Source organism: Thunnus thynnus, chromosome 1 (assembly GCF_963924715.1).
Source record: "Thunnus thynnus chromosome 1, fThuThy2.1, whole genome shotgun sequence".
In the NCBI taxonomy this organism is placed as follows: Eukaryota; Metazoa; Chordata; class Actinopteri; order Scombriformes; family Scombridae; genus Thunnus; species Thunnus thynnus.
This window is the reverse complement of record NC_089517.1, coordinates 16775988-16802372: the sequence shown is the minus strand read 5'-3', so window position 1 is coordinate 16802372 and position 26385 is coordinate 16775988. Positions and strand designations below refer to the sequence as shown.

Below are 26385 nucleotides of genomic sequence, written 5' to 3'. Positions count from 1 at the left end.
TGGGGCTTTGATGCCCCGCCCCCTTACGTACAGTGACATCATGCCGCGCCACACCATTATCTGTCGACGCTCGGGCCGGAATACGCAGTTGATTCTCTCGTTAGCGGACAGTGAAGGTTACCTGCTTCAACAGTGCTTGAACGGCAACCTCTCTACTGTCTTCGAACACCACAGGACGGGAATATAATTATTTCGATCACTCTGACCATCAACGACATCAACAAATCATTTTTTAATTACCTAAAAAAAAGCAAGACGCTAGCTAAGTTTTCCTAAAAACAAATTAGCTTGTAAGCTAACTGTTTTGCTAACAGCGCGAGTCACTCGGACCAGCTTTTCGACCTCCTCACAAGAAGACCTGCCACTCAGATTAGGTAAGAACACATCTTTCACATGTACACAGCCACCCGCACATTTGCTTGTCGCTGACGAAAACGTTAATGTTTGTCCGTGTTCATCATGGTACCCTGTTTATCTCGGTGCCGCCTCCGACAATGTGGCCTTGGCGCAGTTGGCTCCAGTTCCAACCACTGCGCAGTCTCTTCAGCGCCAGACATAAAAAACAACAACATTGGAGCTGCCAAAAACACAGTCTTTTATTTACCAATACCGTACCATGTTTATTTCAACACTCCATGCCCAATAAAAGTACGAAATCCCTATTTCGTACTTTTATGCGATTGTGACGTAACTGGAACGTTACTTAAACGTTAGAGAAGAAACCAGCTGTAAATTTTATATGATTTTTTTGGGGGGTAATTGTTCGCTGTTCCCTCCCGTGACAAGATTTTGTCTTGCACAACAAATTTAGCCTTGCCAAACTAGCTGGTCTATACTTTTGATGCCAAAATGACTCAGTGATTTCTCAGACAGAAAAAAAAACAGCACCACTATAGTTATTATCGCTACAACTAGCCATAATTTTGATTTCTGATTAGTCTAGCTTATGTATTACTATTCTGATTATTTGCGTAGGTTGTAAGAGATCAAAAAAAACGTGAAAACTGACCATCACAATTGTGTTTTGTCTGACCAACAGTCAGAAACCAAACAAAACCTCACATTTGAGAAACTTCAGCAACAGAATATGTCAGTGTTTCTTTCTTGATACTCAAATGATTAACAGATTATCAAGATGCTGATCAATTTCTTGTTTTTGACTAATGAATTATCAAATGAATTAATCGCCTCGGTTGTATTTGTGTGTTTCAGAACCATGAGTTCCCAAGTGAGACAGAACTTCCACCAGGACTGCGAGGCTGCAATCAACAGGCAGATCAACCTGGAGCTGTACGCCTCATACGTCTACCTGTCAATGGTGAGAGTTTACCAGTGTCTAAAGGGGAGCGGTCAGACAGTAGAAAGGCAGCTGAGTGAGCAAAAATAAACTGAAGCCCCGGTATGAGACAGCTAGTGAAATTACAGGGAGAAGTGGTTAGTTTAAAGGGAACTGTGTTAACTTATTATGCTGGTAACAGTTGTTCTTAGGAAGTGTTTGATTCCTTTAACTAGACTGTATGGTGCATATGTAACTGTAAGTGCAAGTGCGTAGTTAGGCGGTGTGTGTGTGTGTGTGTGTGTGTGTGTGTGTGTGTGTGTGTGTGTGTGTGTGTGTGTGTGTGTGTGTGTGTGTCTCCTCACACACCCTCCAAGTGTGGCCAGCGTGCCAACATCTTTCTAGGTGGATAAGAAAGCACGAGGAAGATTTGGACGAAGCCACCTGCAGAGCAGCCATTTCATTAAACAGCATTAACTTGTCAGTCTCAGTTTGATATCTTTGTGTGTGTGTGTGTGTGTGGGGTGGGAGGGGGGGGGGGGGATGTTAACTGAGGTGAAGGGTATTTTTTGCGGCTGAGTTATAAAACAAAGGTTGAAGTTCCTTTGGAGATTAGGGTATTTACAGAGAAGGGTCAGAGTACATCGTCTGGCCTTAACATCTTAAAACAGAGTTTTCACCTATTGATCCCACACAGAGCCGTGTGTTTTTATATAAGAGTTTCTCTACCTTTATATATGTTAAATTTTATTCTTCAGTCATTCTATCTTTAGTTTCTGTTAATTTTTAGAAAAGATTCGCCAGGTTTATATTTTAAAAACAATGTATTGTTATTTTTTTAGCCATGCCTCTAACCCTCTTACTGTTTTTCTTTGCAGTTCAGTAACATTTTGCTTTTATTGTGCTTTAAGTATTGTGACCTCTTTCATGGAAGCAACACAGTACTTCAGAGTTATTGTAGAACAGAAAAGTGGCTTCAAATCCTTAATAATCAAATAATTGTCACTCTGGTTTCACTATATTGGATGAAAGCTGCTATAATTTTATCACTGAATTTCAGCACATTAATTTTAATACACATGGCTGTTTTTAGCTGTGTGTAATCTCAGCAACTAGCATTTCCACATTTCAGCATTTTCTGCTTCACCTGAAGCAAACGGATAACTAAAATTATTCTTCTTTTTCTTCACTCACAGTCATACTACTTCGACCGGGATGACCAGGCATTGAACAACTTTGCCAAGTTCTTCCGTAGTCAGTCACATGAGGAGCGTGAGCACGCTGAGAAGCTTATGAAACTGCAGAACCAGAGGGGAGGCAGGATCTTCCTTCAAGATATCAGGGTATGAGCTCATATTTCACCTAAAGGGTGTTCAAATTTGTGTTTTTAACGTAAGCACTGGGTGTGAGATGTCGTCCCTCTTATCTTAGGGGCTGTGTTGGGAGGGTAACATGAGGTAAAAGAGATACAGAGGGTGGGAGCGTGCTGTGCAACTTATCTTTCTCCGACGAGCAAACACAGCCTCCCCAGCTCTAGTAAAACGTTAAACCCACTTTGAAATAACCAGGGAGGTTTCTGTCTGGGTCTGGTCATTGGCCTCCTACCTCTCATTAATAAGTATCTTACTGTTTTTCCTGACCTGCTTGTGTTGCAGAAGCCAGAGAGGGATGAGTGGGGCAGCGGTGTCGAGGCCCTTGAATGCGCCCTGCAGCTTGAGAAGAGCGTCAACCAGTCACTGCTGGACCTGCACAAGCTCTGCTCTGATCACAATGACCCACATGTGAGTGTTTTAAAACGTGGCTTGAAAATCACACAGCCAAGCAGCCTAAACACTTTTACATATGTCACATTTTAGAAAAATACTCTTAAAAAAATACTCAGATCTGAGAATTAACACCTCAGACATACACATTGGTTGTACACCTGCACTTCAGAGGTAACAGATTTGTGGTTCACAGCTATTTCCTGCAAATTTAGCAGGTTTCCTTTTTATTTTTGCAAGAAAGAAAGAAATGTCAGCCAGACTTTGATGTGGGATATAATGACACCTCTGTTGCACAGCCGAGGTATTTTAGGACAAATGTGCAGTGCAGCAGAAATCTGACACGACTTTATTTTTATCAATATTCAGCACAAGTTTAATTTACATCCAGCAAGTCTGACAGTGCTAAAACTTGCTGAATTATTATTTTTTAAATATTTTTTGTGACCAACTTTTTATTAGTTTTTTATTCATTTTACACTGTTCACACAGAACAGGACAAATTTATATTACATACAACTGATTGACAGATAATTGCAGAAGAAAAGACAGAAAAAAACAAAAAATGAAAAGGAAAGAAAATTGTAAACAAGACAGACGGAACACAATTCTTCCACCCACACAGTCCAGCCCAGCCCGCCTGCTGCATTGAAATTCATATAAACATGACAGTTGACAATCTATACCCTGACTGTAGTAGTCAATCTCTCAAATACATTTTACATACAGAATTCAATAAAATCAACTTAAATGTATGATTTAATTATATCAGCAGCTCTTGCCTCGTCTTTCAGACTATTTATAGATGCAGTCGACATTTCTAAGACTAAAAGATGGTGGAAAGAGGACGCCCACTGTTTATACATAAACCATCACAACTATTACAATAAAAATTTTCTTGGCTGCTGTCAAAAGCAGCATCTTTTGATTTTTAAACTCAGTAAATAGTTGAACAACATTATTTGATACCATCAGGATAAAAACATCACAATTTTCTGGCTTCGTCAATTCAACTCGTAACCTTTGCATCATGTTAATTTCAACATATTTCAGCTGTTAAAAGAGAAAGAGCATCATTTAGGTTTTTCCAGTTAAATTGGTTGTGATTATATGTTTTAGTTCTCAATTGATTTAATACTCTTGTTTCTTTTGTTGTTTTTTTTCAGTTGTGTGATTTCATTGAGACACACTACCTGGACGAGCAGGTCAAGTCCATCAAAGAATTGGCAGACTGGGTGACCAACCTGCGCCGCATGGGTGCCCCTCAGAATGGCATGGCCGAGTACCTGTTTGACAAACATACTCTGGGCAAAGAAAGCAGCTAAATCCATAGATAATCCCTCCATATCACATGAGAAATGCATTCTATATATGTATATTTGTGTCTCGCTTCCACGTTTTTTCAAAACAAGAAGCCATCTGCATGCTCCTGGCTAGTCATTTAAACCTCTTATATTACTCATGTCGTTATGCGATTCCTCCTTCTGCTATCAGCTGTGACCATGTCATCACTATGTATTTGCTGTTTTATGCCAGAAGCTGTTAAGCAAACCAAATAAAGCAAACCCTCTGGATTCTGATTCTGTCTAATTTTCTTTTTTTATGTTGTCTCCATGTTCAAAACAGTGGAAATCATTTGAGTGGTCTAGATCAAGCTCTGTATCTGAAAAGCAGCAAAACTCATCCGCTGACAAAAACAGATAATAGTAGTGCTCACTTTCATTTCCAGAGAAAGCAGAAGTCGACAGTCGTATGAAACCTTCATTCAAATGTCAATAAACCTAATTTTGGTAAATGGGTAGTGAGGAGGGTGAGACAGTCTGAACCGTTGGCAGCGTTTTATATCTTCATGTGACCATTTCAGTCAAACAAATGGAGAAACGAGTATAGGAAGATTTCACGCAAATAATAGTTAATGGTGACTCCAAAAACGGTAATCTGAATGTAACGCACATAATAACTGACTGCTAGGGTCTCTAGAAAACCAACACTCCTAAATAAGCAGCTTGTGAAATGATAGAATTAGTATTTTATTGACTGCCGTGACCTTCAATCTTACCAAAGACTGTTTTTTAATGTGATAGTTTGTGATGAAATTTTGGATTTGACATTTAGAGGTTTTAAAAGAAACTAAATACACAGGGTAGTTCCAGCTCAACATCAACACTAAGCGGGAAGTTTCAGTGAAATATTTTTTAGAGTAATCTCATGTCATTATGAATTCCCCTCGTTTTGTAATCGAACTGCTGTTTTCTTCACTCAGACTGCTGGTACTAGTATCACAAACACCCTCTGGTGGCGATCAAGAGTTCACAACACTACAGGCAACAGCAATAATGCAACTTATTATAAAAATGTCAAAATAAGTTATCAATTATATGAATTTAACAAACAACTCAACACTCAACTGTAATAAAGGAAAAACAAAATGTTTTGGATGTGTTCTGTGTATATTGCTTGTCTGTGTAAATGTGTCTGGACGTTCAGCACTGTTCACATGTACAAACATGTCTTTGGCCAGCTTTACTGTATTTTGGTAGACTTTAAGTCATGGATGTAATGGACTGCATTTCTATAATGCTTTTATTGAAATCACTTTACATTTTGCTGCTGATGCACACATTTACTTACACTCACACACTAATGGCAGGAAGCTACCATGTGAGGCACAGGCCTAACCATTGGGAGCAAGTTGGGGATCAGTGTCTTGCTCAAGGACACCTTGACATGCGGACAAGTGATTGAACCACTGACCCTGTGATTTAGGGCTGCGACTAACAATTACTTTCATTATCGATTAATCTGCTGATTATTTTCTCGATTTATCAATTAGTTGATTGGTCTATAAAATGTCAGAAAATGGTGAAACATGTCGATCACTGTTTCCCAAAGGCCAAGATGATGTCCTCAAATGCCTCGTTTTGTCCACAACCCAAAGATATTGAGCTCACTGTCATAAATGACCTAAAATTTAAAAAGCTGGAATGAGATAATTTTTTTTCTCAAAAAATGACTGCAAACGAAAATAGATTATGTAATAGTTGACATCTCAATCAATTAATCATTGCTGCTCTAGTGCAATTAATGGATGACCTGCTCTACCTACTGAGCCACAGCCGCCCTTGAGCCTTCGTCAGTATATTTCACTCCTTAACATACTCTAAACTAAATTTATGCTATTTGCTAAAGGACACCATAGTTTTTCACAATTTCTTTAACTGTTTGTGGGAGTCACAATAAGCTAAATACTGCAAGTTGATATTGATACTTCATGTGCATCAGCTGTTTCATTGAAGATATAAAGAATTTTTTTTTTCCTACAGCATACCATACACAGTCATCTTGCTCTAGATGAATTGTACAACAGTGTCAAACTAGTCTCCTCGCTCAAAAACAAATGCATAGATCTCATTATTTTGTGATCACACTTTATGGAAACTGTCAGAACACACCACATCATACTTTATTGATGACAAGGCAGGAAACACTACAGAACTAGAAGTTTGAGGCACATTTCTGAGATGAAAAGATCAAAAATCTAAGTAACAATATTAACAAAATCAAAAATGTATCATGGTTATTATTAAACTGGTTGTGGAATATATATAAATGTGAATGAACAGCTCCAACAATCGCTGTCAGACTGAAGTGTTCACGCTTCTTCGAGCTCCACCAGCACACCATCACAGTCTTTAGGATGAAGAAACATCACTGGTTTCCCATGAGCGCCTATCCGGGGCTCTGCGGACAGAGTTCTGATGTTCCTTGCTTTAAGGTCTACTATTGCAGCATTGATGTCGTCTACCTGCAACCAAGCAGCAAATTTTGCACATTACTCATCTTCAACTTCTGTTAGTCTAATACACAAAATGATGATGATGATGATGAAATACATGAAAAATGTGTTTTAAGAAGAAGGGGATCTTTAGGGGGAGATAGTAGGTCAACAGTATATGCCACATAGAAGAAGTATACATCATCTGAAAGCTGGGAGTCTGAAGATTAATTTGAGATGCAGTTCAGAACTATGTGTCAAGTTTTTCTAGTCATAAATCTCTAAAAAACATTGTGTTTTGGTTAGGTGCCTATTGAAATTTTGAAACTTTAGAGTGTATAAGGCCTTAGAACATTATGAGGGAAATATATGATGGCCATGCCCAATTATTACATAGATTTGGTGCAAAATTTAACCATTTTGACCACTTGAGAATTGATAAAAACGGTCAAAAATCATCGAAAACTTGACATTTGGAGATTTCTGTAAGTATTACATTTTTCTGCAATTGGATGGGGAGCACTTCTGCTCTGGAAATTGCTCAGAAACCCCCTTATTGTCAATGTACCAAGGAAAGCCACACATCCTCATAGTTACTGCATAGTTTGTGGTTCTTAAGTTTCATGAGGCTGTGATTATCCTAGATGTCACAATAGGTCATTTTATTTTATATTATTTGATTTACCTTGAGTAAATAAAGCTATCTATCTATACAGTGAGGACAAGTTTCAAAAAATGGTCTCACTACAATGAAATGGCTACTGTGGGGACTAAAATCATTGCACATGAATACAACTGGACTCTCTGAATCCAGAAGAGTCTCAGCCATACCTTTCCAGCCATACCAAATTTATGCAATTCTAAGACTGTTTAGGGACCCCAGTATGCAGAAATATTCAAATACACCATTTTTGAATAGGCGAAAATACTACATTTATACCGCAAGCAAAAAACTGCATGATTTTTGCCAAAAACTAAATGGGATTAGCAAAAAGTGGGCATGTCTGTAAAGGGAAGACTCGTGGGTACCCATAGAACCCATTTTCATTCATATATCTTCAGGTGAGAAGTCAGGGGACCCTTTGAAAACGGCCATGCCAGTTTTTCCCTAGCCAAAGTTTAGCCTAATTTTGGTGCGATATTTAGCCCCCTGCCCGACAAGGTAGCATGACAGATATCTAGGTTCATATGATACCAGTATATTCACTCTAGCTTTAAAACTGAGCCCACTACAGCCTCTTATACGGCCCCATGGGTCTCAGAGGGTTTATAGTTGTGAACATGCAGGTCCTCTACCATCCAGCAGGGGGTGATGCAGCACCCTCTGCTCCCCTACTTATTTCCCACAGCCTACAGGTCATCAATGCAGTAAATAAAGCATGACAGAGATAGCTGAGGGGTTCAGCTAAGATTTAAAATATGCAACTATAAATGTCAAAACATGCACACAACTGCACAACAGACTAAACTGTCTCATCCACTTCCAGTTCAGATTTTTGAATATTAAACAGTTGTGAACTAGGGATGCAACAATTACTTCCATTATCGATCAATCTGCTGATTCTTTTCTCGATTAATCAATTTGTCTGTAAAATGTCTTCATATGTCTTGTTTTGTTTGACCAACGGTCCGAAACCCAAAGAAAATCAGATTACCATCATGTCTGACAAAAGAAAACATTACAAAATATTGGGCATTTTTGCTTAAAAAAATTATTAAAACCATTGTTCAATTCTCAAAGTAGTTGATAGCTGTAGCTGATTAATTTTCTGTCGATCGACTAATCAATTAATCGACTAATCATTTCAGCTCTAGTTGTGACCGAATGTATTCTGGAGTATTTTAGAGTTGGGAAATACACTTGTCAGTGCTCTCTTGTCAAACACAGGCATAACTAATAATACTGTCACAGTCCTGGCTTTTTCATGATTGATTAATCTGACGATTATTTTCTTGATTAATATGATCTAGAAAACATCAGAAAACACAACATGACATCAAATTGTTGCTTGTTTTGTCAGACCGACAGTCCAAAACCCAAAGATATTCAATATATGTTGTTCTAATAAAAAAAAAGAAAAGCAAATTCTCCAGTTTTAGAAGCAAATGTTTGCCATTTTTGCTTGATAAATTACTTAAACGATTAATCGATTATCAAAATAGTTGCTAATTAATTTTCTTTCAATCAACTACTGATTAATCATTGCAGCTCTACATGGCTTACATGAACAGAACAGGCCATCGTTAATGTTATTAGTTATACCTGTTTGTTTCTTGCTATGACAGGTCAAATATCTGCTGTGAGAAACTGCTATTCAAGCTGATCTGAGAGTAAAAGTGGATCCTACTCAGTAGTGGCTCTCTGTACCTAATAAAGTGGCCATTAGTGTATTTAGCTGAATGCTGTAAGAGCTTCTCACCTCAATACAAATGTGGTGCATCCCTCCAGACTTGTTCTTCTGTAAGAAGCCAGCGATCGGGCTCTTCTCCCCCAGAGGATGCAGCAGCTCCAGCTTAGTGTTGCCCAGCTCCACAAACACCGTGTAGACGCCATGCTCAGGCAGGGGCACCTTGTCGCTAACTGTGGCCCCCAGTACGTCCCTATACAGAGATGTGGCCTTCTCCATGTCGGGGACAGCAATGGCGATGTGGTTCAGCTTCCCCAGCTTCCAAACGGACCCAGGGACGCCCTGACGGAGGGCTGCTGTGGTTGAATGTGCTCTCAGGGATGTGAGACGAGCACATCTGGAAAGACCTGACACTAAAACCAGAATATAGTGAGATTATTTGTAATTATTAGGTTGGAATATTAGCCCTGAGCTGGAGTATCTTAATGAACCCCTATACATACAAGTGGATATTTTCCATAGTTATTTTCTTTTTAGATTAAAATTCCCTCTTTTTGTTTCCTGACCGTGTTTCCCTTTTGACCTACGGTGGAAGTATAATAACAAAAACTGAGAATTTGGCAGAGTTAGGCTGTAACTTTGAAAGATATCTACCTTGTTTGACAAATACGGATTGCTGAAGCTTCATATTAGCTTAAGATAAATTTTTGAATACATTTTTGCACTGAAAGAGGACAGTGGATTCGTCCCCCATCACTTCACACATTAGGAAAGGATCTTCTAATGGTCAGTATGAACAGGAGGAATGAATACAATAAGAAAACCCTGTTTTAATCTTCATTTGGTCACCTGAAAAATAATAAGGAAAAATATTATTTTCCACTTTGTGACAGTTGTATCATATATACTCTGTATCATCTTGAGAATACAATTCGGTATTGATTTGGAGTCACTAGGTCACATGACATGGAAGCTATTGAAAAAAGAAAATGAATTTTCCATTAAAATATCCATATAAAATAGAAGAAGCACTAAAATCCAATAAATATAAGTGTGTCTTATTTGTCCAGTGTAGTAATACAATTCAGTATTGACTTTGAGTCACTGGGTCAGAAGCTTCATGATGTTTCCACTGAGTGAATCCGAGACGTGTTTTTATGGCTACATCACTGCATCAAATGGAAATATTATTGATGCCTTGAGCATCATTATACACACATTTCCCATAATTTACCTATTTGGAAACGTTGTAATCTAAACAACATGAGTTTGATTAACGGATAGTCAGGTGGCTCAGTGACATTTAAGAAATGTCTGTAATATTGTCTCAGGGGGTTTGATCCTCATTTAATCTGATAAAAACATCTGGTCGTTGGGAAAAGTAAGGACTACAAGACTGGATTCACTTCACACTAAACATCAATTAAAGCAGCAACAAATGAAATGAATTCACTATTAACCTTTTAATTCCTTCAGACAAAAGAAATCCAGTAACTTTAAAACACAGTGCACCAAATGCACAATAACACGGCAAGTTCAGCAACAAGACAAACACGGTACATCAGGTTTAACTAAGAAAGTATTTGCCTGTATTAACGCTGCAAACCTGTTTGAGATTATACAATAAATCAGAGAATGACCATCCTGACATTTATTATAAAATATAAGACTGAAAAGCAGACGTTTTGTAGTTACATAATTTTTTTTTACACAAACTAACCTGCAACCTTCAACACGACGGACGCCATGTTTGGTTAATGCCCCGGAACTAAAGAGCGGCGGAAGAGTTTCTCGGAGAGCCTGTTTACCTGCGACACAGGGAGCTAGCACACGTGAGGGTAACGATGGCTGCTGGCGGAGATATGTGCAGCATGCTGGAGGAGTGTTTAAAGACAGTAAATATCAACACAGCGCATCCAGAGACCTTTCTGAGGCAAGTGTTACCTGTGTTGTGCTGTGTCGTTGAGAAACGCGACGCAGCGTCGCGTGTTTGAAGAGAAAACGTTCATTTAATTAAATGTTAGCTTCAGCTAACTGTGTGCAAAGAGTTAGCACCGCTGTCACAGTAACTGTTCTGGGTACTATAGTGATATAATAATGAGGTTTGGGGTGACTATGTATTATTTTCGAAATCCCAGGTTTGCTGTAACTATTTTTGGTATTTTTTAGACAAATTACGTGTTTAAAAAACACGTTTGAATGGAGGGGACACAACAAAATATGACTTTAAAGTTGGCCCTTCTGGCTCCAACTAGTTGTATGAAGAGTAGGGGAAGAGATAACACGCTAAAGGATGGGTTCACAATTTTTCAAGTGTTTCTTAAACAATAGTCAGGTGCCCGCATGAACATTGAAATATGTTTTTCTTGATGTAATCATTCCTCCTGTTCATACGGACCATTAGAATATCCCTTTATACTGTACTCTAGAGACTACCTTCTACCCAATGTAAGTGATGGGGGCCAAAGTCCATTATGTATTTCAAAGTTAATCTTAAGCTACTGTAAAGCTTCAGCCTTCCAAATGAGTCAAATCAAGTAAATATCTTTCAACATAACAGTCTTTTTATTGCCAAAGTTCCTCCTTTTGTTACTATACTTCCACCACAGCTCAACAGGGAAACACAAAGAGAGAATTGGATGCTAAAAAGACTGTAAATGTGGCAGATATACACTTATTATGACTAACTCAGACTGCTGAAGCCTCATATAAGCTTCAGATAAACTTTTAAATGCATTTTTGCATAAAATGATTGTGTGGACACACTGTGGATTTTGCCCCCCATCACTTACAATGAAAGCACATTTGAAGGGGATCTTATAATAACCAGTATGAACAGGAGGAATGATTACAGTGAGGAAAACCTCTTTCAATGTACATGTGGGCACCTGACCATTGTTTTAACACAGACTTAAAAATTGTGACTTTGTCCTTTAACTAGCAGTACAATACTACCAAACCATAGTTTTTCTACTGATATTGATGATGTGGTTGTGATACCTTATATACTACCAGTCAACTCCTATAATACACCAGAGTGTTAATGTAACCAAAAGGAACAAAATTTAAAAACATAAATAAAAATATATTTACAAGATGTTGAACCTGGGTCCTACCTCAGATCTCCTCATTCTGTATTAACAGTTGGTGCACAGCCACCCAGATACATGTTGTCTTATTTTTGATGTGGTTAGTCAGTGCTAGCCTGAACAACAAATACACTCATTAGATATATTGCATTAGCTGTGTAACTTCTCTGCTCCATTTTTATGACTGTTATTGTTTTTATTTCTTATATATGTGTATCAACCTTTATAATATTAGCAGAGGTCTTTATTTCAGGTGATGTGGACAAACCATTGGAGTAAAAACCTTGAAAATATGTCTAAAAGAAATTGTTGTACAAAATGCATATTATATAACAGCACTGCCTGTTGCTAACAGTGATTCTTGGTACCAGTGTAATGGCAGTTTTTCACAGGTGAATGTATTACTTTAAATTGCACTTGAGTACTTGTACCACCCCTAGAACTGAAGAATAAACACACCGCAGACCTGCACACTATCTGTTGGGTGCTTGTCTGTTGGCAAAATACAATCAAACACCTCTTGCTATTCATAAACTACACTCACTGTATTGGTTTTGTGTTTCCACTTTTGCAGCCTTCAAGATGGAGTGGCAACAGACTTCACCTCTCTCACTAAGACCCTGTATGACCTCCACAAGGCTCAGGAGCCTGCAGATTATAAAGGCAGCCCACTGTCGCAGCTGGTGGTGGAACATTTCGATGAAGAACAGATCTGGCAGGAGCTGGAGCTGCAGAACACTGCTGTACTGAAACACTTTAAAAATGCCATTGACGAGGCTTTGTCAGATGAGACGCTAACAGTATTGGAGGAGGAAGAAGAGATGGAGGATGGTGATGAGGAAGCAGGAGAGAGTGATGATCAAAATGTTGACGAGGAGGACGAGGAGGAGGAGGAGGAGGAAGAAGAAGAAGAGGAATCACCCAGGCAGTCCAAGAAAATGTCTGAGGGTGGAGCAGAGGATTACTCAGACGAGGACTCTGATTTAGATTTTGACGTGGATGCCCTGGAGAAGCGGGAGAAACAGAGGAAAGGGATTGGAGGGAAGGGCTCTAAAATGAAGGTGGTTCCTTCTGAAGTTGATGATAAGTTCTTCAAGCTGTCAGAGATGGAGTCATTTCTTGATGATATGGACAAGAGAGAGGGGAAGGAGGGCAAAAATGACATAGACTATTTCCAGGACCTGCCGTCCGATGAGGATGATGATCTTGACTTAGAAATGATTTCTATCAAAAAGCAAAAGAAAAGCACTGTATGTATTGAATCACTTATATTTCATTTTCTTTCATATTTAACTTAATTTTGAACCTGATGATACAAAAATACAGGAAATATATTGATTATGGTTTATATTGATAGGCAAAGAGCTCCAGGAATTTCAAGTACAAGGACTACTTTGACGCTGTAGAGGGTGAAGCAGCCAAAGCAGACGACCAGTCAGATGGTGACGATGACGGCATGGATGAGAGCCAGGAAGACGGCGAAGAAGAAATTGATGACGAAGAAGATGATCACGATGGTGAAGAGGAGGGTGACGATGAGTAAGTGTGATTAAAATTCAGTAACACGCATAATTATTATTATTACTATTTGATGATTTGTTTGTGTTAATGAAACAGGGCTGGGTGATGAAGGAGAAGCATGAGTTCAATATAAAATCAATCCCAGAATATTTTGTTATTACCTTTTTTCAGGGATGAAGACATGAGCCAGTCCAGAGTGTCTCATAAAAAAGTGACCTTTAACCTCTCTGGGGACGAGGACAGTGAGGGGGAGGACATGGAGGATATTTTTGGAGGAAAAACCCCAAGCGCAGCAAAATCTGAATCAATGTCATCTTTTGAGAAACGGCAAGAAAAGGTGAGCGAATTTGTTGCTTGTTTGATATGATTTATATTTAGTGTAGACAATAAATGCATTAATTTAGCAGTGTTGCATGTACGGCTGGACATTGTTTCTTTTTTTTTTTTGATACAGGTGCCTCAAATGCCTGAGTTTCAGTAGCAATACCAAAACGATACCGTTTAAGATACGTTACATATATGAAAATGTTTCTCTACAAAACCACCACTTCTGTTATAAAATAAGGCAAACTTCTCTGATGCTTCAGTGTTTAATTTCATTTTAATTGCCAAAAATATTTACTTAATTCAGGAAATATCTTATCAATCAATAAGAAGACCGCTAAGAATCTGACCAGGCATTTGAGACAACTGCTTGATTAATGTAAACCTGCGATTTATACCGATTATTTCATATTGTCGTTGCAGATGTCACAGAAGATCGAGGAGTTGGAGAAAGCTGCTCTAGGCGAGAAGTCCTGGCAGCTGTCTGGAGAAGTGACAGCGCAAACTCGTCCAGAGAACAGCATGCTGGAAGAAGATGTGGCGTTTGAGCAGACGTCTAGGATGGGTGGGTAACCCTTCTGTGTTTGTCGTATCTGTACGTTGGAAAATTAGTGAACGTTATTTTGGATATACAGTGTGCTCGTATTCATAAGAGTGTTTATGTTATGCTAATTAAGCAAAGTTATAAATGTTGAGAATTTCCTTCTCTGTGCTCTTTTAGCCCCTGCTATCACAGAGGAAACCACACTCCAGCTTGAAGACATCATCAAACAGAGAATTAAAGACCAGGTTAGTATACGAGTAACAATAACTTTAGTTTTATACTGTCTAAAATAACATAAGGTGCGATTTTGTTGCCCGGTTATAACCCAGTACCTTTTGACTTGTGTTTCTAAGGCGTTTGACGATGTGGTCCGCAAGGAGAAACCCAAAGAGGAGGTGTTTGAGTACAAGAAAAGGCTAACGTTGGACCATGAGAAGAGCAAGCAGAGTCTAGCAGAAATCTATGAGCAAGAGTACCTCAAGCAGAACCAGGTTTGACTCTTATCTTGTTTTCACAGTGAGTCGAACACATATGAACATGTGTTGTATCCAATTTCTTGTATCGTTTTATTATTATTTCAGCAAAAGACAGAGGAGGAGGAGAACCCAGCCCATGTTGAAATTCAAAAGCTAATGGATACACTCTTCCTAAAGTTGGATGCTCTTTCCAACTTCCACTTCACACCTAAGCCGGTAAGTTTTGCCTGACAGCATTGACAAAAATGAAAAATTTTATTAGGCAGTAACAGAGGCACAGTTCTATATAGTGACTGTTCTATTATGTCATTGAATTTGACATACATAATTCAGTAACCTTAAAATAGTAAGACTGAGGATTAGAAAAAAATATTTAAAACGACTGATCTTTTGTACAACTCTGAAAGACGAAGAAGTTGTTGTCTAAGATGTCACTATAAATCAAAGGCTTATCTATCATAAGAACTTTTTGTGTTGGATGGATGTGTATTTAAAAGCTTAAAACATGGCATCATCTATCAAAAAATCTATAAATGGCACATTTTGGAAAATTATTTGAAATGGTGACACATCTCCTTAAAAAAATATTTTATGAAAAGGGGGGCCTTGGCAAACAGTTGGCAAGCCGGTGCAGTAATTGAAAAGACACACTCATATATTGCCTTTTTGTCCCCAGCCTGTGCCTGAAGTGAAGGTGGTGTCTAACTTGCCTTCCATCACAATGGAGGAGGTGGCTCCAGTCAGTGCCAGTGATGCTACACTGCTTGCTCCAGAAGAAGTCAAGGTTAGTCATCTGTCATATTCAACCCTTTTATTTTGATCTTGTTATATTTAGGAACATGTTGTGTCTAATAATACTCTCACTCTCTAACCAAAGGAGAAGAACAAAGCAGGCGATATACTGGGCGATTCTGAGAAGACGTCAACAGATAAGAAGCGCGAGAGACGACACAAGAAGAAGGTGAAGAGCCTCAAGATCAAGGAGAAAGAAAAGAGACAGAAACTTAAAGAGGCCAGTAAAGCTGGAGAGAACAAAAAGCCATCAAAGGCTGAAGTCACAGAAAACCTGAAGAAACTCACAAAAGGAGGCAAAGCCACGATACTCAAGGTAGGTGTTTTCTATCATGTTCTTCCTCACATTGTTCAGATCAGTTGTCGGTAAACATAGATGCTGGATCCGCTGATGTTTTAGATGCATATTGCCGACACAAACTGGGCAAGTTAAAAAACCAATTGCTCAGTCTCTGCTTCTGCTCCGCTACCAAGGCACATCACACACCTGGCTACCAAAATAAACATGACTCAACTAACCTGGTGTTCCTCTGTTTCAGGACGAGGGAAAGGACAAGGCTCTGCGGTCCTCTCAAGCCTTCTTCTCTCAGCTGCAGGACCAGGTCAAAAGTCAGATCAAAACCGCAAAGGACCAGACTTCAAAGAAGAAGAAACACAAAGAGGTTTCTGTCAGCAAACTCAAGTTATAATAACTGTGATGTTTTGTTGTGGAAGATCGTCGTTTTATTGTACAGATTCTTTTTTATGAGAGAGCTGCAATATATTAGATTTGAAAGTCCTTGTAAAATGTTTCCATTTCCATTCAAATAAATCAAGTTCCAAAATGTGTTTGTGTTTGTTTGGCAATAATCAAGCATTTTCAACTGTAATAATAAATGTTCATTTACATAAACATTTCAGAGCATTTTCTTTTGTCTGGAGATGAATGTACACAACCACAGTAAGTCATAACACCAGTATTGTCTTGTTTTCTCATGAGAAAATTATAAAAGAAATATATATACACACATTGCAAACAAAGCATTATGTACATGTACATATTTGTAATCTATGGGCACATAATTAGAGAAAACTTACAGTTCAGCTCATCACAAACTCATCTCACTGTAAGAGTATAGCATAGTGTCAGTGCTAATATCAGGCTGCTCAATAACAACAGGCCTTTTTATCAGTTATATTTGTTAGCCATTGAACACCAGAGATATAGAAATGCTTCTCTAAAATGCCATAGGTGGCTTTAGTCAGACAATACAACAAAACTTAACCAAAGTACAGAAGTAGTAGTGAAATACTTAAAGTATCAAAAGTAAGTAATCATTATGCAGAGGTCACTTTCACATTTTACAGTATTATTAATACAGGTGGAGGTGGAGCTGATCTTAAGCCTGCTATATACTGTTGAGTAGTTTAATCTGTAACATCATTTTAGAGGCTATTATTGAGCAGTGGTGCAATGTAACTAAATGCATTTACTTACTGAAGTATAATTTTGAGGTACTTAACTTGAGTATTTCCATTTGATGCTACTTTATATTTCCACTCCACTACATTTCAGAGGGAAATATTCTACTTTCACCACCTCCACTACATTTATTTGACAGCTTTAGTTACTTTTCAAATGAAGATTTGACACAATGGATAATATCACAAGCTTTTAAAATACAACACGGTGTTAAAGATGAAACCAGTGGTTTCCAACCTTTTTGACCTTTGACGTCTTACACAAAGCAGTATATAGTCGGAGTCACATTTGTTGTTAACAGCGCCACTAATCATCTCACGACCCCTCAGATTTATCTACTGACCCTTTGGAGGGGCCCAACCTCTAGGTTGGGAACCGCTGGACTAAACTAACTTGATATAAAGAAGTTCAAACTAGCTCCACCTCCAGCAGCTACAACAGTACCATGCTGCTTACACACTGATACTTCAGTATTAATAATCAAGTACATTTTGTTCCTAATACTTATGTACTTTTACTTAAGCAGGATTTTTCATGCATGAATTTTACTTGTAATGGAGTATTTTGACATTGCTGTATTGGGACTTTTACTTAAGTAAAGGATCTGGGTACTTCTTCCAGTACTGTTATTGAGTTTCAATTATTTTAACTATGGCTGTCAAATAAATGTAGTGGAGTAAAAATTTCCCTTTGAAATGTTGTGGAAGTGTCTCCAAATTGTGATTTAATTACAATATTTTATGTACCTGTTTACTTCAACCTCCGCTAATTTTTGCATTAAATTTTACTAACTTGCCTCGTATTTTGCATGTCACCAGTAGTGACTAGTAAACTAAAAAAGTAGTAGAAAGTAAACTTAGCTATATGCAAAAGAAAGTAGAATGTTTATCTATGAACTATAGTGCAGCAAAAGGGTAAAGTCTCATAAAATGGAGCTAGTTCGCTACCAATATATAAAAAATGTACCAGATGACATTACTTGTATAATTACACTGAGATCATACCACACCTGTGTTTTGACCTATTTTTATACAGTGTATGGGTTTGATTCCTGTTTGACAGAAAGTGCGAAAAGCCCCGCCCCCGGGAAGGAAAGTCCCATGACGTCACTAGAGATCAACGCGGAAGTGAACCAGGCGACGAAACAGCAGACAGACAGAAACCCAAATAAGTTGGTGTGTACTCTTGATTACTATTTACAGGTAAGTCACTCCGTCACTTGGCTGTCGATCAGTTGAACTATTACTCGTTTTTGAAGTCATTCCCGCTCGTCAAACTACTCGAGTATTTTGGATGAGTTTGTTTTGATGTATTGCTTGGCGTTGAGCAAGAGCTAGTTAGCCTAGCCGGCGTCAACAGAAGACTGCTAACAAAGCAAAGGCTAGATAACAGCCAGTGTTGGCAGCACAGACACGGATTTTGAGGTTTAAACGTGCCTGTTGTAGTATGGTTTAGTAAATGAATGGTGAAACAAACGAGAGATAACATTACAATAGATTTAGGTGATGTTTATAACAGCATGGCTGAGATAGCCTTGTTGGGCGTCGAGTCAGGCTCAAGCTAACTATTTTGAACTGTTGAGTTTTTCTTAGTAAGCTGAATGTTTAACTCACTGTGGGTGTGTTTACGTGTTGTTATGGTTTGGAGAGACTCTGTTACGGTGGGTTTGGTGGATCATGCTCACATGATTAAAATGACTCACTGGAGCAGAGGTGGGAGGGTGAGGGTGAAGGTTTCTAGGCTGTAAGCTTCCGTGTGGATGCTGGTCCTCTCATTGATTTCCTGTCCACACAGACTCTTAACATCATGCTGGGAGGAGGCTTCAAGGCAGAGAGGCTCAGAGTCAATCTCCGGCTGGTCATCAACCGACTCAAACTCCTTGAGAAAAAGAAAAGTGAGTCCTGAGCTAAATAAATGAAAAAGTCTCCCACTGTTGATTTCATAGCTGTCCCGTGGAGTCACTATAAAGGGATTTGAGTCTGTCCTCCTTATAACAACGCTTTCCCTTTTCCCTCTCCCACCTGTTAATTAAAATGAAGCTGAGCTTGCTCAAAAGGCCAGGAAGGAGATCGCTGATTACCTGTCATCAGGAAAGGATGAGCGGGCACGGATCCGCGTGGAGCACATTATCAGAGAGGACTATCTGGTGGAAGCCATGGAGATCCTGGAGCTTTACTGTGACCTGCTGCTGGCTCGCTTTGGCCTCATTCAGTCTATGAAGTGAGTAACTTAGCTGACCAGGTGCACCAACAATACCACTTTTATTAATTGTACTCCATACCATGGGGGGTCGAGCCTTCTGCTCTGCTGCACCACGCTTGTGGAGCAGCCTTCCTAACCATCTGAGGGCAGCACAGAGCCTAAACTCTTTTAAAACAGGCTTAAAAACTTGTCTGTTCTTAAGTCTTGTTATTTGCTTTATGTTGTGTGATGCATGTTTTTAACACTGTAGCACTTTGAGATTCACTGCGAATGAAAAGTGCAGTACATATTAAATGTATTATTATTATGCAGGAATTATTGACAATGGGAAATGTGGAGCAAACATGGGTCATCCATGTTAACCCCTCTTCTGTTGCTTTACTTAGGGAACTGGATCCAGGCTTACAGGAGGCAGTGTCCACCCTTATCTGGGCAGCCCCTCGCCTCCAGTCAGAGGTGTCTGAACTGAAAATTGTAAGTACTGTTTAAATATAACACCAAATATAACTGAACAAGTTATCTCCTTTTATTCCAATTAAGTCTTGACAACCTTATCTCTTAAATGCTTCTTTCAGGTATCTGAACAGCTATGTGCAAAATATAGCAAGGAGTATGGCAAGCTGTGCAGGACAAACCAGATTGGGACAGTCAACGACAGGGTAGGCATTTTTTTTCCACTGACTGCCCTTAACTGTGTTGAAGAATGCTTGAACCTAATCAAATATCTGATATGTTTGTAGCTGATGCACAAATTGAGCGTGGAGGCCCCTCCCAAGATCTTGGTGGAGCGCTACCTGATAGAGATAGCCAAGAACTACAATGTGCCATACGAACCTGACGCCATGGTCCGGGTGAGCATCAAAGAGTCTAATAATCACTCAGTATTAAAGATGAAGTCATGCGTTGTGTTTATTCACCCTCTCATCCGCCACTTTCCCTCACGGACAGCCTGAGGTGTGTCCTGGAGAGGAGGCGGACCTGATTGACGTTGACACTGACAAGAAGTCCGGTGGAGGAGGAGGAGGTGGAGGTTTCACTGCTCCTGCTGCTGCTATGCCCATGCCTATGCCCATGCCCATGCCAATGCCCATGGGCATGCCTATGCCATCAGCTTTCAACTATCCACCTCCCAAAGGAGCCGTAAGATATTTCTTTTAAAGACCCGCTTCATTCTGGTTATGATGTGAGTTATCAACATCCTGATAGAAATCTTCACTCACATTATACTGTATGTAATTTTCTATCATGATATCATTACATATCATCATGTAATACATTTTCTGGAAACTAAATAGGAGAACCAGATAAAATCTTTGGCTAATTCAATGAATTAAAAACATTACAAATCAAGATATTTAAATGCTGCAGATATCCTGTTAATCCACATTTTGTCACTAAGCCCTTGTGTACCTAGTCAAGCAGGTAAATGCACATTATTTATCCTGCCACCACCCTAGTATAATATAGGTGAATGGAATTTTGTTTGCGGTGCTAAGGAGCATTCAAAAAATCCCCTTTGAAAAACTAAACAGCAACATGGCTTTCCATAAACAATGTCCAAGTAACTCATAATAATCTGCAGACATCACTGTGGGTACGTTTTCTACGGAAACCTTTTCCAATGAAAGCCGTTAGCAGCACAGTCTGTGGGTTATCCTCTGTGGTTAATTTGTCACTGTTACTGTTTAAGAAAATACTCTTCTTCTTATTCTGAAGTAAATTAATAATTTTGGCTCATTTTAAAACAAAAGATAGGTTTAAGATCTTCCTGGTTATAGCTGATTTTCGCCATGACAACAGTTACTGTGATGATATGACCCTGTGGCGATGTGAGAAAGTCAGTTTTATGCCAGTGATCATCTTATTCATTTATTGTGGTGATTTTAGTCTGAAAACAATTGTACCATGTCATTTTTACGTTGAATGGCTCAAAAATGATGGGCTCAGGCTTGTACCTGACTGTTTTGTTCCTCCAGGAACCGTTTAATCCCTCCGTTGGAACCTACAACAACTTCCAGCACCCCATGGGAGGAGGGCAGCCCCCTCAGCTGCCTACTTCTCCCCCCACATACGAGTCTGTAAGTGACTGAACCCCTCCCATCCTTGTCCCCTTCCCGTCCCCACAGATGGACAGACGGACAGGGCAGGGCACCACTCAGGGAAGAGCAGTTCATTCAGCTTGCTTGCAGTTTTGTCTACCCTCTACACTAACCTCTACACTATTTCTCAGAGTAGACCTAGATTCTGCTTTGTGAGTGAGAATATAGGTAGCATGAAGTGCTATCATTGTAACTACTAACTGTGTCTTGATTAATTGCTCTGAGTGGGATTATAATTACTAAAACAGAGTGCAGAGGGTGTTATAGAGAGAAATCAGTCCAGCGGAGCCCTAAAAATATTGTCACACATACTAAAGGTGATGGTTTCTTAAAGATTCCCAGTGGTGTTCCCTTCTTACTGTCTGTTTTTACGTCTGCATCATTCAACGCATTTGTTATTTCTTTGTCAATACTAACATATTTTATTTCAATATAAAGATGACATGATCCCTAACACACTTTCTTTGTGTTTCAGATTGATGACTTAACTGACAAACCTTCTGTTCCTTCCCAGGCTGTAGGTGAGTACTGCCAACAATCACCAACAGTTAAAAGGATCAATATTTTTGTTAAATTCAATGAAAAGACCAAAATCAACAACATGTTAGTCCGCCTCTCAACATTTTTCGGCTTCCATACCCTGTCTGTGGCTCTCAGCCCCAAACCCATTTGTTTCTTCTGAAGACATAAGTCTTTCAAAATGTGCCACAGATATATACTTTTTTTTTTTAAAGGCCAAATCATTTCCTAAAACAGCTTTTACCAAACATCACTGAAACAGGAGTAAATTGTGCATCTGTTTTTGCATTTGCACACTATTTTCAGCTGTGAGTACTTTGGTGCACTAGTGAGTATTTCACAGCAGTATGTGGGATCAACTCAAACTAAACTAGTAATAACTAGTAACTAGTAAACATAATATTGAAAGAACATGTCACCCAGCTCAACAGTGTGAATCATTGATATGTTTTTAATAGGTTTTGGACAACAATGTAGGCCGAAGGCACAGAGGAATAAGAAAAAAGTTACTATATATCAGACATTTGCTACATAGACAATAGAAAAACATTCATCCATGTCCTGTTGAAATATTCAATTGTTACAGTTTTGTGATTTTGTCAAAGTATTTATTCCCTGCTCCCTGTGGGAAACTTACCACCGTTATTATTCTTGCCACCAGTCAAAAGTTTGGACACACCTTCCCTTCATTTGAATGAGAAAGGGTCCAAATGTTTGACTGCTACTGTGCACAAACTGCCACATATATATTGTAGTTGTGTGTTTATGTATCGTAATTAATGCCACATATCACTCTCCAGGTCCCGGCCCCTCGTCTCAGCATTATGACAACAACGCACTCCCAGAGCTCCCCTCTGTTCCTGATACACTCCCCACATCCTCCTTTGGCGGGAACACTACCACCTCGGACGACATCGACTTTGACGATCTAACGCGGCGCTTCGAGGAGCTGAAGAAGAAGACCTAATCGTTACACCCTTGGTCTATACACACACATATAGACACACACACAGGCCTGGGTCGTCACCTCCGCAGCTCAGAACAGGAAATACAAAATGGTCAAGGTTCTGAATCATATTTGGATAGTTTTCCCCCTTTCTACCGTGACGTTATTTTACACAGATATTAAAAAATACATCTATTCTTACCTCATGTAGATAAATATGACCATATTACTGACGGTGTGGTTGCTCACTCAACCTTTTCAAATAACAGAAATCTACTTTCTTTTGGTAAGGCAGTACCAGTTTGTACCATATGTTTTAATTTCTCTATATACTGTACTGCACATCATATACATTATTACATACAATCATGTGGGTGGTGACCCCAGTTCACTCATTGAAGGACTTTTAACTTTTCCCATTTGTCTGCGTGACATACTGTTGTAATAATCAATCTTAGATTTTTTAGTGTTGCTTTATTTTCAGGGTTTTGGGGTCTGACTAATATCTACAGTACATGCCTTGATTCTACTTTGCACATGTTGTGTCGACACTGTGTCACTCAGTCCTGTCTCAGACCAGTCAAACCAGTCCGACTGCCCGCCCCAGTTTGGCATTCATGCCAACAAATTTTCCAGATTGTTTCTCCGAAGCGAAGCGTCAGTACCCAACAATTGATTTCATAAAGGTTTCCAGACAGATAGAAGCCATATTATCAGTGTCTTGCGCAGTCATGTTATCACTGTGGACAGGGCGTTTTGAAACACTCCTTAATCAATCAGCCTCTCGAACTTTAAGGTCTATATATAGCAGAAATACAGTGTGTGGGGCTGTTCTGGAAAAGCTCACGGTGACACATGTCAAAGCTGTTCTGTTCATCTGTTACAGGGGTGGTGGGGCACAGATGTAAAATGTATGGAAATCTGTAATATTATACATTTACAGTGATATAGCTAGACCTATTTACACAAATGATTTAATTGTACAGGAAATGAGTTTAGGGAGGTGTTCAATATTTGAGAAGTCTGTTTTATATACAGTATCTCCAAATAAAGGTTGTTTGCCCTTTTGAATGTCAGTTTTACCAAAATACCTGCACTTTTCTTTAGTATTGAAGAACTTAATTGACAAGCAAAATGTTTGCAGACAAACAGCAGTCCTAACATAACCGCACAACAACCTGATTTGATGTAAATATTGACCTCAGAGGTTATAGGTTATCTGTGATCGCGTGTGCATGTGTCTTCTACTGTGTGTGCACCACTGCATTTGCCTTAGTTAACATCTCTCATCAGAGGCCTTGCCAGTCTGTACTAGGATCATGCATTATGCATTTGTTATCCATCAAGACTGGATACATGTTACCTGCATTTTGTCTCACTTGATTAGAGATGCGTTGCTTTATTTGCTGTATCCGTAAACAGTCCTTTTTAAAAAGTACTTTTGAGTTTAATTTTCTTCATTGGATAAAAAAAAATGTTGGCAATAGAGGTTGATGTTTCAATTTCCTTGAGAGAAAGTGAAAGAGTTTTGTTGTGCTGACGTGATTAACCACACCCAGCTCTGCTTGCATGGCTAATGGATGGCAGCCTTGAATTAAAATGACTCAGCAGTTTGTGGAAAGCAAGTCTAAAAGCTTTCCGGCAAGGTGATAGACACGTTTTATTAATGGGTTTTACACGTGTTGGAGAAAGTAGAGAGATGATTAACACTACAGAACTGTGATCTACTCACTGTTTTTTCTATGTTGGACTGTTGTTTCATGCTAACACTTGAGACACAAAATGGTGTCTTGTTGCAAAAAACATAGGAGGTTTTTTTTCCCACTGTATACTAAAATAACAATTTAATAAAAGCTACTTGGAAATGGAAACTGGTCTTAACAGCATTTGCACCTATTGCTCTTGATTCTTTTTCCTGCTATGCAACACTGCCATGTCTAATGGTAACCAGTAGGGGTCCTCAGGTCCACATTCTTAAATCCTTACAGTATTGTATTGACAATCCTGCGTTACCTGTTTACATCTGAATTGTATGAAGATCAGGCATAATTATCTTTGATTGGGTACAACTAAGTGCAGCTAGGTGAGTTTTACAGAGTGGCAGCTGTTAGAATTTGGCACAATAACTTGCAGTCTTTTGGAGATAATCAGTAATAGCTTGACAGGTTAGAAAGCTTTGTAGTCAATTGAGTTTGTAGAGCTCATTGTGTAATGTAAAATGTGCTCGATGATGACAGTCTTAGATAATAAAGACTAGTATGAGAGGTGGTGGCATTGTGGAGTTGCTTGGTGTTATTAAGTCTTTAAATCAGTATTAAAATTGTCTGTGAAGATTCTCAGTCATCCAGGTCTTGGTTATCCAAGGAGGGCTGAATCGAGGGCAACTGGACTTGGTTGTAGATACTTGATGTTTCGCCTCTCATCCAAAGGGGTTTCTCCAGTTCTGACTGGCGTGGAGTCCCAGGTATATAACCTCTGTGGTGTCGTTATCAAGGTCATTGATACCAATTGGTTTGTTAGTGCTCCTGACTGTTGTAACGACAGTCGTTGGAGTCACATGGCTCAACACGAGGAGGGCCAACTCCTCAGGTCAAGACTCAGCAGTTTACCTGCACCTGAAAGATAAGGAACACTCTTTCTAGGACAACAACGTACATATTTTGGATAGGGAGGACAGATGGTTTGAAAGAGGAATGAAGGAGGCCATCTTCATCAAAGGAGAGAAATCATCCCTCAACAGAGGAGGAGGTCAATGACACCACTTATCTTTCACCTAAAATGCTGTCCATTTACTGCTTCCCAGGAGACTTAACCATTCACATTCGGCCTCATGTGACAACTCCATCAACAGTTACCTCAGGTTACTCCAACATCTCTAACAACTGTCGTTACATGAGTTGGCCCTCCTTGTGTTGAGCCACGTGACTCCAACAATTGTTGTTACGACAGTCAGGAGCACTAACGAACCAAGTGGTATCAATGACCTTGATAATGACACCACAGAGGTTATATACCTGGGACTCTACGCCAGTCAGAACTGAAGAAGCCCCTTTGGATGAGAGGCGAAACATCAAGTAGAATCAGATTCATGTCCTTATAAACATCACTGGCATTGAAAAACAGTTACTGACCAACCATTCATTATTACTTTGGAACAACGTCATCTCCTCCTTTCACTCAGTAAAAGAGTGAATCAGTCAATTACTATGGCATCAATGTGGGTCAAACTACACTGTGGGAGTGTTGTGA

General features: G+C 39.2%; 4 protein-coding genes across 4 annotated transcripts; 3 read left to right on the top strand and 1 right to left on the bottom strand.

Moving 5' to 3' along the window:
* Nucleotides 1–70: 70 nt before the first annotated feature.
* Nucleotides 71–4619, top strand: fth1a (ferritin, heavy polypeptide 1a). The gene is made up of 5 exons (XM_067587204.1): nt 71–374; nt 1213–1318; nt 2473–2619; nt 2932–3057; nt 4206–4619. The coding sequence occupies exons 2-5, from the start codon at nt 1217–1219 to the stop codon at nt 4362–4364; spliced, it is 534 nt and encodes a 177-aa protein (XP_067443305.1). The 5' UTR covers nt 71–374; nt 1213–1216; the 3' UTR covers nt 4365–4619.
* Nucleotides 4452–10982, bottom strand: mcee (methylmalonyl CoA epimerase). The gene is made up of 3 exons (XM_067587215.1): nt 10883–10982; nt 9235–9575; nt 4452–6844 (listed from the first exon to the last, which is right to left on the bottom strand). The coding sequence occupies exons 1-3, from the start codon at nt 10908–10910 to the stop codon at nt 6692–6694; spliced, it is 522 nt and encodes a 173-aa protein (XP_067443316.1). The 5' UTR covers nt 10911–10982; the 3' UTR covers nt 4452–6691.
* Nucleotides 10962–16802, top strand: mphosph10 (M-phase phosphoprotein 10 (U3 small nucleolar ribonucleoprotein)). The gene is made up of 11 exons (XM_067587192.1): nt 10962–11095; nt 12826–13501; nt 13609–13790; nt 13944–14109; nt 14520–14661; nt 14818–14885; nt 14994–15131; nt 15222–15332; nt 15793–15900; nt 15994–16224; nt 16448–16802. The coding sequence occupies exons 1-11, from the start codon at nt 11007–11009 to the stop codon at nt 16595–16597; spliced, it is 2061 nt and encodes a 686-aa protein (XP_067443293.1). The 5' UTR covers nt 10962–11006; the 3' UTR covers nt 16598–16802.
* Nucleotides 16803–18460: 1658 nt separating this feature from the next.
* Nucleotides 18461–25007, top strand: ist1 (IST1 factor associated with ESCRT-III). Its single transcript, XM_067587178.1, has 10 exons — nt 18461–18572; nt 19165–19264; nt 19410–19590; nt 19959–20046; nt 20148–20231; nt 20313–20423; nt 20521–20712; nt 21549–21650; nt 22147–22192; nt 22991–25007. The coding sequence occupies exons 1-10, from the start codon at nt 18471–18473 to the stop codon at nt 23155–23157; spliced, it is 1173 nt and encodes a 390-aa protein (XP_067443279.1). The 5' UTR covers nt 18461–18470; the 3' UTR covers nt 23158–25007.
* The last annotated feature ends 1378 nt before the right edge of the window (nt 25008–26385 follow it).